Source organism: Thalassophryne amazonica, chromosome 17 (assembly GCF_902500255.1).
Source record: "Thalassophryne amazonica chromosome 17, fThaAma1.1, whole genome shotgun sequence".
Taxonomy (NCBI): domain Eukaryota; kingdom Metazoa; phylum Chordata; class Actinopteri; order Batrachoidiformes; family Batrachoididae; genus Thalassophryne; species Thalassophryne amazonica.
In genome coordinates this window covers 53,946,665-53,960,338 of record NC_047119.1, presented here as the reverse complement: position 1 = coordinate 53,960,338, position 13,674 = coordinate 53,946,665, and the positions used below count along the sequence as shown (strand labels likewise).

Here is a 13,674-nt window from a genome sequence, read left to right as displayed (position 1 = left end):
ACAAACTAATGAGAGCACAGGAGATGAGACAGAAGAGGAAAGGACAGGAAACGAGGGGAGCAAGGAAGGTAGGAAGGAATACTGTGAAGGAGAGACGGCAAAGACATGTGGAAGAATGTCACATGTCAAAGTCGGTAAAGCCAGAGAGAGACAACAAAGAGCGCACCGTCTGGTACTCACCTCGCCGCCTCCAGCAGCTCATCCTTCTTGTATTCACCTAGATGGTTACAGAAGATCATAGTGTCAGACAACTAACCACTGTTACACACACACACACACACACACACACACACACACACACACCCACACACACACACACACACACACACACACACACACACACACACACACAAGTATGCACAAGGAACCAAACACACACACACACACACACACAGAGGAAGGCTCTATCTATAGGGGAAGGCACCATCTACACCCCCCCCCCCCCCCACCACTCTCTCATCCTCCCTCAGTGCGTACCCCTCTGGCTCCGGTTGCCGTGGCGATGCGTTGCCGGCAGCGACCACAGCGCATTCATTGTTTAGGCGATGAGCTGCGGACTGACAAGCGCTCCTTGCCTCTATCAGTCTGTCTGTCGACGCCTGCGTCCATCCTTCTGTCCTTTGCAGCGTTCGCCTCTCGTCCTCTCGCGCGCCGCTCATGTTGCTAACCGTCTTTCTCTCTCTCTCGCCGTCATCTTTGTCCGCTCTCGCTCACTCCTCTCAGACTGTCTCTCTTTCTTTCGTGTCCCTGCTTCCTCTCCCCCCACCGCCCCCGAGGGCTAAACGCGCAGTTACCATCCAAAGGGTAGAGAGAGAAAAAAAAAAAAAAAAAAAAAAAAAAAAACACCCAACAAAACGGAAATAAACAAACCCCTCCCCCTATCAGTCTTCTCCTTCACTCGATCAGATGCCCCCCCCCCCCCCAAACACACATCTATACAGTTACAACACACACCTTCCCGAAATGACGCTTCACCGTCTATAACACAAAACACATGAGAAGTAAAAAAAACATTATAAAAAAGATTAAAAAAAAGAGAGAGAAATGGAAAGATGAGGAGGAGGATGATGAGAAGACTGTACACGCCGCCGATGGAGGGGTGGGTTAGGATGAGGAGCAAAGACGAAAAGTTACACAAGTGAAAAAAGAGAGAGGAAGGAACAAAGGATTTGCAGATGAAAGAGGGAAGATGATGATTAGGGATCTGGAAACTGACATGCATGGATTTGACACGGTATAATTGGGTGTTAGCGAGGCTGCGAAGGGCAGCGAGCGAGAGCAGAGTAGAACAATATGAAGACAAAGACAGAGAAAATGTACAAACAGAGATCAGAAAACTGAATTAGACTATTTGTACCACTCATATGTGAGAGATTTTTTTGTTTTTTTAAATCATATGACCTCAACAGTGTTTTTGTTTGTTTGTACGTACAGGTAGCTCTCCTTACATTATTCACAGATGATGGAAAAGGTTATGGAGAGATCAGATAAAAGAATGAGTGGGTTCCCTCCAGTTTACCACAATAACTCAAACAGTAAATGCTCATTTTTTTATGTCTCCAAAATAAAAGGAGATACGAGGATAAACCAGTAAACATGGATGCACCAGACCAATACAAAAAGCAGCTTTGTTTTTCTTATGTAATATCCAATCAGACTTCCCTGCCACCTGTTGGGTGGTTAGTAGATGCAGGAAATTAAGCGCATGTGTGGTTGAAATTGTGTGTATCTTACATTTCCAAAGCCTATATCTGGAAGACACCAAATGGTAAATGGATTATGTTTATACAGTGCTTTTTCATCTGAATCAGAAGCTAATTGAGCTTTACAATGATGCCTCACATTCATTCACTCTCTCTCTCTCTCTCTCCCACACACACACACACACACACACACACACACACACACACACACACACACACACACACACACACACACACACACACACTGATATCAGGGTGCTAAACTGCACACTGTGAACAGCTGGGGATTAAGGACCTTGCCCATGGGCCCTTAGTGATTCCCAGTCTGGCAGGGGTTTGAATCAAGGATCCTCTGGTCTCACACCCAACGCTGAACCATCAACTCTCCAAGACCAGAACTGCTTGTGCTCACAAGCCTCATTAATGACAACTTTAGAAGATTCCCTTGCTTCTGTACAAAGTTGGATGTCAAGTAATGTCTTACTTTTAAACTTGGAGAAGACCGAAATTATGGTTCTTGGTCCAACGAGACATCAACATCAGTTTGACCAGCTGATGCTTAACCAAGGCTCATGTGTCATACATCACACTGACAAAGTGAGGAACCTTGATTTTTGATCCCATGCTGTCCTTTGACCTACACATCAGAGATAACACGAGGACTGCTTTCTTCCACCTTCGTAACATAGCAAAGGTCCATCCCATCCTGTCTATGGCTGATGCAGAGACAGGATGACCATCCATGCATTTGTCTCGTCTAGACTGGACTAGGGCAAGTGGCTGGCGATCACCTTAGTATTCCTTCTGTTTTTCTTGTTTCTTGAGTGGGAGATAGGAGCTCCCACTTTGGCTGTTCCCTTTTTGCACTCGGGGTCGCCACAGCAGATCCAAGATGCCCTTCCGGACGTAACTCCACATTATATGGAGAAATGTGTCACGGGTGAGGTTTCAACCAGGAACCTTCCGCACTGAAACTAAGTGCACTAATCACTTGGCCACCACCCCTGCCATGCTCCTTATCTCTGTAATTCATATTATTAGCAACGGAACAGGTCTCACCATCACTTCATTTAATTTCTAGATCTGTTAGTGAAGCTCAGTTGTAGCTGCTTGGATTCACCTAAGTATACTCTCTGCTTTCATGTTGATTCAGTGTTGGTGAATTCATACCTTAGGTGCAGTTATTTCCAGCCAACTGATTCTGCTCTTTTTATCTCTGTCCAAGGCACTGAGGAGACCTCCTCATGATAGCTACACACCACAGGGCACTGGACTGACCACAAGATGCCCTGGCTGAAGCTGATGTAGCGACCTGTGGACCACCTTGCTGAGGGTGACCTCTCTAAGCCACTGCAGTCTGCTTTTGGAATGCAGTCTTCCATGAAGACAGCTTTTGCTAAAATGAATGAGGTGATGGATGGACTCTGGGCTTGCACCCCAGGTTGCCAGACTTATCTCACAACGCATTGCCTGTGACACCAATGACTGTGTGCCCACCTCAATAATGCACTCTGTTTTGATGCTATTCTTGTGCTAGGCATGTTTTTTTTACTACATAAGAATCTCACCAACATGACCGTAGAAAAAATGACATTTTCAGTACCACGGTGCAGCTCTCAGGTGTTTTTTGGGGGTGGGGGTCCTCGTACATAAAAATGTATGCAATTCTAAAACATCCTCAAATTGTAGTTGCAAGTTCACACTTAATGGCAAAAAGCTTTTAATTAGCAAAGCTGGCAACTTAAATATTTTGTCACAGACGGCAACACCAACAAAGAAAATAATGATTCAGTCTGTCCAGATATTTATGAACCCAACTGTACTTAAGTATGTATAGGCACATGCGTTGGACCATGTAGGTGTGTCCACGTTTCAATACTGCTGAGAATCCTGCTCATTTCAAACAGAAGAGACAAGGACAGGTTACAGCTCAAGACCAGCTCGCTGCGTCCTGAATGATATTTTACGTGTGTGTGTGTGTGTGTGTGTGTGTGTATATCTCCGTTAGCAGAATGCAACAGATGCCTGCGATCACTGTTTGAATTTCAATTACTGTATGCTCAAAAGCATGGCGTGGCGCTGTGAGCAAACGCCTGTATGTGCGTTCATATGCACATTCCAGGGTCATGCACTGGTTGCAAGTCAACGTAAGTCAGTCTACAGGGTGCCTCAAAAATGTACCCAAAAGCACTCTTAAATATGAATACCAGGAAATGGTTTTATTGGGAAATAATGGTGTTTTCCTCATTTCAGGAACCCTAAAGTTTGTTAAGCAAGACATTAAAGTCCAGGAAAAAGTCGCAGTTGACCCTAATTCAGAGAACAAAAATCGTCGACTTCTGTGCAAAGCATTCTAAGGGCTGACTTGCATCTCTTTCCATACAAAATTCAGTCTCAGAGTGAACTAACTCTCTAGCAAATGGCAGGGAGACTTGAATTTGTGAGGTGGTTTCTGGAAAACTGTAGACGGATGATTTGTTTCTGAGGAAACTTCAGACAAGGAGGTTACATTGATCATGTGGTGTAAAAGATAAAGGGTTAAACATTAAAAAGGATAGACTGAACTAAAAGTTGTGCATTGGGGAGAAAAATTACATGCTCCTGCCACATGGTCATGCAAAAATGTCTGATAATAATGATTGTTTTTTCTGTGCTGGGTACATTTTTTGAGACACCCTATATACGAGGTCTCTTAGATAATAACCGACCCTTTTATTTTTTTTTTTTAACTATATGGATTTGAATGACATGCGATTACACCAATCATGCTTGAACCCTCATGCGCATGCGTGAGTTTTTTCACGCGTGTTGGTGACGTCATTTTCCCTGTGGGCAGGCCTTGAGTGAGATGTGGTCCCGCCCTTTCGGCTGAATTCCTTTGTTTCACACGCTGCTCGAGACGGCGCGCGTTGCTATATCAAAATTTTTTCTGGACCTGTGAGGAATATCCGAGTGGACACTATTCGAGAAATTAAGCTGGTTTTCTGTGAAAAGTTTAACGGCTGATGAGAGATTATGGGGTGTTTCTGTCGGTGTAAGGACTTCCCACGGAGCGGGACGTCCTGCAGCGCTTCCAGGCGCTGTCGTCGGCCTGTTTCGAGCTGAAAACATCCTAATTTAAGGCTTAATTCACCCAGGACATCGTGAGAGAACAGAGAAGATTCAGAAGAGGCCGGCATGAGGAATTTATGCGGACATTCCACTGTTTAAGGACATTTTTTTAATGAAAGACGTACGCGCAAATTCGCCGAGTCGTTTCCGTGACGACTCGGCAAATCTGTGTGCGCCGCGACAGGAAAAACACCTCCGTGTTGAAAACCATTTGTAGAATTCAGGTGGCTTTTAATGGCTTTCAACAAGTGAGTAACTGAGAAATTGTTTAACAGCTTGGGCATGTTCCAACTTGCCAGTTAAGATTTCCAACGGAGGTGTTTTTCCTGCCGCGACCCCCCGCGGTCGGTCCAGCCCGACATGCGACTCTGCCCGCACGTTCTTTCATTACAAAATGACCGTTAACAATGGAATGTCCGAATGAACTCCTCATGCCGACTTCTTCTGAAAGTTCTCTGTTCTCTGACGACTTACTGCGTCAACAGAGCCTGAAATGTGGAAGTTTTCAACTTGAAACGGCGAGACGCTGCCGCCTCGAAGCGCAGATCGCCGTCAGGCGCCGTGGACCGTCCTTAAAGCGACACTACCAGACCAAAATCTCTCATCAGCCGTTAAAATTTTTACAGAAAACCAGCTGAATTTATTGAATGGTGTCCACTCAGTTGCCTTACAGTTTTGAAAAAAATTTTATCAAACAAAGCAACAGTCTCTGAGCCATTCCTAAACAATGAAAAAAATCGACGAGCGGGTGGACGACTCCTCACTCAAAGACTGCCCACAGGCGAATGACGTAACCGACAGGCGTGAAAAAACTCTCGCATGCCCACGAGGGTTCAAGCATGTCTGATGTAATCACACGTGATTCAAATCCATATGATTTTTGAAAAAAATAATAAGGTCGGATACTTTTCTAATAGACCTCGTATACAGTGAGGTAAATATGTATTTGATCCACTGTCGATTTTTCCCCACCTACAAAGATTGGAGAGGTCTGTAATTTTTATCGTAGTTACACTTCAACTGTGAGAGACAATAAAAAAAAAAAAAAAATTCAGAAAATCATTGTGATTTTTTTTTAATAATTGCATTTTATTGCATGAAATAAGTATTTGATCACCTACAAACCAGCAAGAATTGTCACTCTCACACACCTGTTAGTTTAAGAAGCCCTCTTATTCTGCACTCTTTACCTGTATTAACTGCACCTGTTTGAACTCATTACCTGTATAAAAGACACCTGTCCACACACTCAGTCAATCACACTCCAACCTGTCCACCATGACCAAGACCAAGGAGCTGTCTAAGGATACCAGGGACAAAATTGTAGACCTGCACAAGGCTGGGATGGACTACAGGACAACAGGCAAGCAGCTTGGTGAGAAGACAACAACTGTTGGCACAATTATTAGAAAATGGAAGAAACACAAGATGACTGACAATCTTCCTCGGTCTGGGGCTCCATGCAAGATCTCATATCATGGGGTAAGGATGATTCTGAGAAAGCCCAGAACTACACGGGAGGACCTGGTCAATGACCTGAAGAGACCTGGGACCACAGTCACAAAGATTACATTAGTAACACACTACGCCATCATGGTTTAAAATCCTGCAGGGCAGCAAGGTCCCCCTGCTCAAGCCAGCACATGTCCAGGCCCGTTTGAAGTTCACCAGTGACCATCTGGATGATTTTGTGGAGGCACTGGAGAAGGTCATGTGGTCAGATGAGACCAAAATAGAGTTTTTTATCATCTCCACTCGCCGTGTTTGGTAGATGACCGTGAAGGGTGCTTTTCTGCAAACGGGAAAGGATGACTGCACCATATTGAAGGGAGGATGGATGGGGTCATGTATCATGGGATTTTGGCAAACAGCCTCCTTCCCTTGGGGGAGATGAAGGTCTAGTGGTTAAGCGTTGGGCTTGAGACCAGAGGATCCTTCCCTCAGCCACACACAGCCAGGGCAACTAAGGAGTGTCTCCATAAGAAGTATTTCATAGTCCTGGAATGGCCGAGCCCATCTCTAGACCTGATGTGAATAGAAAATCTTTGGAGGGAGCTGAAACACCAAAACCTGAAAGATCTGGAGAAGATCTGTATGGATGAGTGGAACAAAATCCCTTCTGCAGTGTGCAAACTTGGTCAAAAACTACAGGAAACGTCTGACCTCTGTAACTGCAAACAAAGGTTTCTGTACCAAATATTAAAGTCTGTTTTCTCTTGTATTGAATACTTATTTCATGCAATAAAATGCAAATTAAATATTTACAAATCATACAATGTGATTTTCTGAATTATTTTTTAGATTCTTTCTTTCACAGCTGAAGTGTACCTATGATAAAAATTACAGACCTCTCCATTCTTTGTAGGTGGGAAAACTTGCAAAATCGACAGTGGAGCAAATACTTATTTGCCTCATTGTATATCACTTGACCGCTCAGTAAAGACCCAGCACAGTGTAAGTGTGTGAGCACGCATGTGCATGTTTAGCATGTGGGTGTACTGTGCATGTATAGATGAAGCTGACTGGACCACCAGTCGACTCGATGGTCTGTAGCCTGTTTCTGCATGATAGTGATGAGTCTTTGAATAGTGTGTGTGTGTGTGTGTGTGTGTGTAAGCGGTTTGCCCACTATTATACAACTAGGTGTGAGTCAGTAGCCATGTGATGCATTTAGAACTTGAGCAAGGTCACGGCTGCCCAGGCTTCAAGTGGATCTGGGGGCACCAAAAGCAATCAAAAGGGAAAAAAAAAGGCAGTGAACAGAAATGATAAAAGAATATGTTTTGGTTCTTTGCAGGCCAACTTCACACAGTCATCCACTTGCACTGTGTGATTAATTGAATTGCAGCGCTACAAAGAGCTTCTCTCTGGAATAATAATATTTTACCAAGACGTTTTATGAACTCGAGGCTCTGGATGCTCCTGTATACATGGTAGATATTAATGTTATATGTACAGGCGCACATTTAACAAAACACAGCTTTCCCAGATGATGCACAACATATTGCTGTATCACGGCGAGGACCTGCTGACATCTTTACACACGGAGCCACGTCACTAATAGTGTCAGAATGCATTTGTGACAATGTGTATTAACATAAGAATTCATGATGATTTCTGCTGGTGTTTTGTCATGACTGAAGCCGTGGCAGTGTCTGAACACTGAATGACAATCAGACAAGAAAATCACTTATGTGCATTTACACATAGGCAAGACGCTTTATGAATGTCATATTTATGTCATTGTTGGCAGATTCCTGACATTCGTAAGGTGATTTAACGCATCTGAATAGATTTCTTAATAACGCGTGTTGTGTGTGATATTCGTGATTTTTGTGGAGCATGTTTTTAGCTGTCAATAAATCTTCCACGAATGTCACGCACCACCCTCATTTCGCCTCATGTCATGCAGGTCGCAACTGAGCGTATTGAACCATCTTGATTAGTGGTGATCCTTAACAGAGCGTGACAGCCTTCTTCTCTGACGTGCGCACAATTAAACCCTGCTGCACCGCATTCAGTTTCATTGCTGCAGTATCGGGGCTTTGAAATGAAAATTGTGAAATCTGAGGAAAATTTGAAGGGGGTCATGGAGGCATAGGCCCCAGGAGCCGGGGTCTCAGGCCCCGTGGGATCCCAGAAACCAAATCAATTTTTTATCTAATTATACATTTTCAGCATCTCCTGGAACAAAAAATCTCAAAATTAGTGCATATTTAAATGACCCTGTATTCAACTTTCATTTGAACCGTCAATGATCATGTTGAAATAACAGAATATAACATGGAAGTAGGACCGGGAATGATTTTCTTTTAACTGTAAACCAAATGATGCCTTAACTCAGAACAATTAAACTACATGAAATTCAAGAAGACTGAAAAGACTGTTACAGCATTTCAAAAACCACAGCTAAAGCTTGAAGAATCTTTTGAAAATTGTGGTAAAATATCAATAACATACCTTTATAGTAAAAAAGCCACAATGTAAATTCATTTAAATCCATTCAATTGACAGTTTCCGTGTCACTTTATAATAACGCATGACAATTTGGCTCCAAGAACCATCACAGGAACTACTACGAACGTTGTCACGTTCTACTAAGGATCACTACTCATCAAGACGGATCAATACGCTCAGTTGCGACCTCCACGACGTGAGACGAAATGAGGGTGGTGTGTGACATTCGTGGAAGATTTTTTGACAGGCAAAAACATGCTCCACGAATATCAAGAATATCACGCACCAACACGCACTAAGAAACCTATTCAGATGCGTTAAGTCACATTAAGAATGTAAGGAATGTGTCACGAATGACAGAAAAATGACATTCGTAACGCGTCTTGGTTATATGTAAACGCACCTTATGCAAAACAAAGCATGATATAGACACAAGCGGGCACTCACAAGCTTGCTAAAGGACTAAAAACATCCAGAAACCACTAACATACCGCCAGCATACAATCGATGTGCAAAATGGAAATAAATAAATAAATAAATATGTGCAAACCCTGCTAAGATTTATTCAAGTGCACAACTGTTGCTGGAATAAAGATATTCCTGTAGTGTTTTGTCCTACACCTTGGGACTTTGAACATACAGCCAGAAGGTAGGAGCTGGAATTCGTTAGCCAGAGGGTGGGAGTCATCACTGCTGTAATTGTTTGGTGTACAGGGATTCTAAACTCAGCTGCAACTCTCCAACTGACTGGACCAATTAATAATCTATATAAATAATAATTTTCAAGACAAACAAAGGTAAGAAGGACTTGAGCAATACCTGTAAAAACCTTAATTCAACCAAATGGCGGGTGTCAGATATCACTCTGACTTAAAATGACATCTTTCCCCAGACAGACAAAGGACACTTCATATTTGTCCTCCATTTATGACCATAGTCAATTGTCTTCCGGGGGCCAGAGCAGCGACATTGAAGGAAATTTGAAACTGCTGGCTAAGGCTAAGCGTAAATTTGGTAAGATTGTAATTCACGTCGGCAGTAATGACACCCGGTTACGCCAATCGGAGGTCACTAAATTAACATTGAATCGGTGTGTAACTTTGCAAAAACAATGTCGGACTCTGTAGTTTTCTCTGGGCCCCTCCCCAATCGGACCGGGAGTGACATGTTTAGCCGCTTGTTCTCCTTGAATTGCTGGCTGTCTGAGTGGTGTCCAAAAAATGAGGTGGGCTTCATAGATAATTGGCAAAGCTTCTGGGGAAAACCTGGTCTTGTTAGGAGAGACGGCATCCATCCCACTTTGGATGGAGCAGCTCTCATTTCTAGAAATCTGGCCAATTTTCTTAAATCCTCCAAACCGTGACTATCCAGGGTTGGGACCAGGAAGCAGAGCTGTAGTCTTACACACCTCTCTGCAGCTTCTCTCCCCCTGCCATCCCCTCATTACCCCATCCCCGTAGAGACGGTGTCTGCTCCCAGACCACCAATAACCAGCAAAATCTATTTAAGCATAAAAATTCAAAAAGAAAAAATATATAGCACCTTCAACTGCACCACAGACTAAAACAGTTAAATGTGGTCTATTAAACATTAGGTCTCTCTCTTCTAAGTCCCTGTTGGTAAATGATATAATTGATCAACATATTGATTTATTCTGCCTTACAGAAACCTGGTTACAGCAGGATGAATATGTTAGTTTAAATGAGTCAACACCCCCGAGTCACACTAACTGCCAGAATGCTCGTAGCACGGGCCGGGGCGGAGGATTAGCAGCAATCTTCCATTCCAGCTTATTAATTAATCAAAAACCCAGACAGAGCTTTAACTCATTTGAAAGCTTGACTCTTAGTCTTGTCCATCCAAATTGGAAGTCCCAAAACCAGTTTTATTTGTTATTATCTATCGTCCACCTGGTCGTTACTGTGAGTTTCTCTGTGAATTTTCAGACCTTTTGTCTGACTTAGTGCTTAGCTCAGATAAGATAATTATAGTGGGCGATTTTAACATCCACACAGATGCTGAGAATGACAGCCGCAACACTGCATTTAATCTATTATTAGACTCTATTGGCTTTGCTCAAAAAGTAAATGAGTCCACCCACCACTTTAATCATATCTTAGATCTTGTTCTGACTTATGGTATGGAAATAGAAGACTTAACAGTATTCCCTGAAAACTCCCTTCTGTCTGATCATTTCTTAATAACATTTACATTTACTCTGATGGACTACCCAGTGGGGAATAAGTTTCATTACACTAGAAGTCTTTCAGAAAGCGCTGTAACTAGGTTTAAGGATATGATTCCTTCTTTATGTTCTCTAATGCCATATACCAACACAGTGCAGAGTAGCTACCTAAACTCTGTAAGTGAGATAAAGTATCTCGTCAATAGTTTTACATCCTCATTGAAGACAACTTTGGATGCTGTAGCTCCTCTGAAAAAGAGAGCTTTAAATCAGAAGTGCCTGACTCCGTGGTATAACTCACAAACTTGTAGCTTAAAGCAGATAACCCGTAAGTTGGAGAGGAAATGGCGTCTCACTAATTTAGAAGATCTTCACTTAGCCTGCAAAAAGAGTCTGTTGCTCTATAAAAAAGCCCTCCGTAAAAGTAGGACATCTTTCTACTCATCACTAATTGAAGAAAATAAGAACAACCCCAGGTTTCTTTTCAGCACTGTAGCCAGGCTGACAAAGAGTCAGAGCTCTATTGAGCTGAGTATTCCATTAACTTTAACTAGTAATGACTTCATGACTTTCTTTGCTAACAAAATTTTAACTATTAGAGAAAAAATTACTCATAACCATCCCAAAGACGTATCGTTATCTTTGGCTGCTTTCAGTGATGCCGGTATTTGGTTAGACTCTTTCTCTCCGATTGTTCTGTCTGAGTTATTTTCATTAGTTACTTCATCCAAACCATCAACATGTTTATTAGACCCCATTCCTACCAGGCTGCTCAAGGAAGCCCTACCATTATTTAATGCTTCGATCTTAAATATGATCAATCTATCTTTGTTAGTTGGCTATGTACCACAGGCTTTTAAGGTGGCAGTAATTAAACCATTACTTAAAAAGCCATCACTTGACCCAGCTATCTTAGCTAATTATAGGCCAATCTTCAACCTTCCTTTTCTCTCAAAAATTCTTGAAAGGGTAGTTGTAAAACAGCTAACTGATCATCTGCAGAGGAATGGTCTATTTGAAGAGTTTCAGTCAGGTTTTAGAATTCATCATAGTACAGAAACAGCATTAGTGAAGGTTACAAATGATCTTCTTATGGCCTCGGACAGTGGACTCATCTCTGTGCTTGTTCTGTTAGACCTCAGTGCTGCTTTTGATACTGTGTCCATAAAATTTTATTACAGAGATTAGAGCATGCCATAGGCATTAAAGGCACTGCGCTGCGGTGGTTTGAATCATATTGTCTAATAGATTACAATTTGTTCATGTAAATGGGGAATCTTCTTCACAGACTAAGTTAATTATGGAGTTCCACAAGGTTCTGTGCTAGGACCAATTTTATTCACTTTATACATGCTTCCCTTAGGTAGTATTATTAGACGGTATTGCTTAAATTTCATTGTTACGCAGATGATACCCAGCTTTATCTATCCATGAGCCAGAGGACACAACCAATTAGCTAAACTGCAGGATTGTCTTACAGACATAAAGACATGGATGACCTCTAATTTCCTGCTTTTAAACTCAGATAAAACTGAAGTTATTGTACTTGGCCCCACAAATCTTAGAAACATGGTGTCTAACCAGATCCTTACTCTGGATGGCATTACCCTGACCTCTAGTAATACTGTGAGAAATCTTGGAGTCATTTTGATCAGGATATGTCATTCAAAGCGCATATTAAACAAATATGTAGGACTGCTTTTTTGCATTTACGCAATATCTCTAAAATCAGAAAGGTCTTGTCTCAGAGTGATGCTGAAAAACTAATTCATGCATTTATTTCCTCTAGGCTTGACTACTGTAATTCATTATTATCAGGTTGTCCTAAAAGTTCCCTAAAAAGCCTTCAGTTAATTCAAATGCTGCAGCTAGAGTACTGACGGGGACTAGAAGGAGAGAGCATATCTCACCCATATTGGCCTCTCTTCATTGGCTTCCTGTTAATTCTAGAATAGAATTTAAATTCTTCTTCTTACTTATAAGGTTTTGAATAAGCAGGTCCCATCTTATCTTAGGGACCGTCGTAGTACCATATCACCCCAATAGAGCGCTTCGCTCTCAGACTGCAGGCTTACTTGTAGTTTCTAGGGTTTGTAAGAGTAGAATGGGAGGCAGAGCCTTCAGCTTTCAGGCTCCTCTCCTGTGGAACCAGCTCCCAATTCAGATCAGGAGACAGACACCCTCTCTACTTTTAAGATTAGGCTTAAAACTTTCCTTTTTGCTAAAGCTTATAGTTAGGGCTGGATCAGGTGACCCTGAACCATCCCTTATTATGCTGCTATAGACGTAGACTGCTGGGGGGGTTCCCATGATGCACTGTTTCTTTCTCTTTTTGCTCTGTATGCACCACTCTGCATTTAATCATAGTGATCGATCTCTGCTCCCCTCCACAGCATGTCTTTTTCCTGGTTCTCTCCCCTCAGCCCCAACCAGTCCCAGCAGAGGACTGCCCCTCCCTGAGCCTGGTTCTGCTGGAGGTTTCTTCCTGTTAAAAGGGAGTTTTTCCTTCCCACTGTAGCCAAGTGCTTGCTCACAGGGGGTCATTTTGACCGTTGGGGTTTTACATAATTATTGTATGGCCTTGCCTTACAATATAAAGCGCCTTGGGGCAACTGTTTGTTGTGATTTGGCGCTATATAAAAAAAATTGATTGATTGATTGATGGGAAACTTTTATTTTTCAGTAAAGGCACTCCTTTGCTGAATGTTACCAGACCAG

General features: G+C 42.5%; 1 protein-coding gene across 3 annotated transcripts in view; it reads right to left on the bottom strand.

Moving 5' to 3' along the window:
* Positions 1-13,674, bottom strand: part of LOC117529029 (poly [ADP-ribose] polymerase tankyrase-1) — a 211,339-nt gene that overhangs the window by 115,257 nt on the left and 82,408 nt on the right. For 2 of the 3 annotated variants that reach the window (XM_034191719.1, XM_034191720.1), the window contains exons 1-2: positions 478-631; positions 181-217 (exon numbers count right to left, since the gene is read on the bottom strand). The exons of the other annotated variant lie outside the window; for it this stretch is intronic. In XM_034191719.1, the coding sequence (XP_034047610.1) occupies positions 181-217; positions 478-535 (95 nt within the window). In that variant the 5' untranslated portion in view covers positions 536-631. Of the gene's footprint in view, positions 1-180; positions 218-477; positions 632-13,674 lie in introns of those variants that run through there. 3 annotated transcript variants of the gene reach the window in all.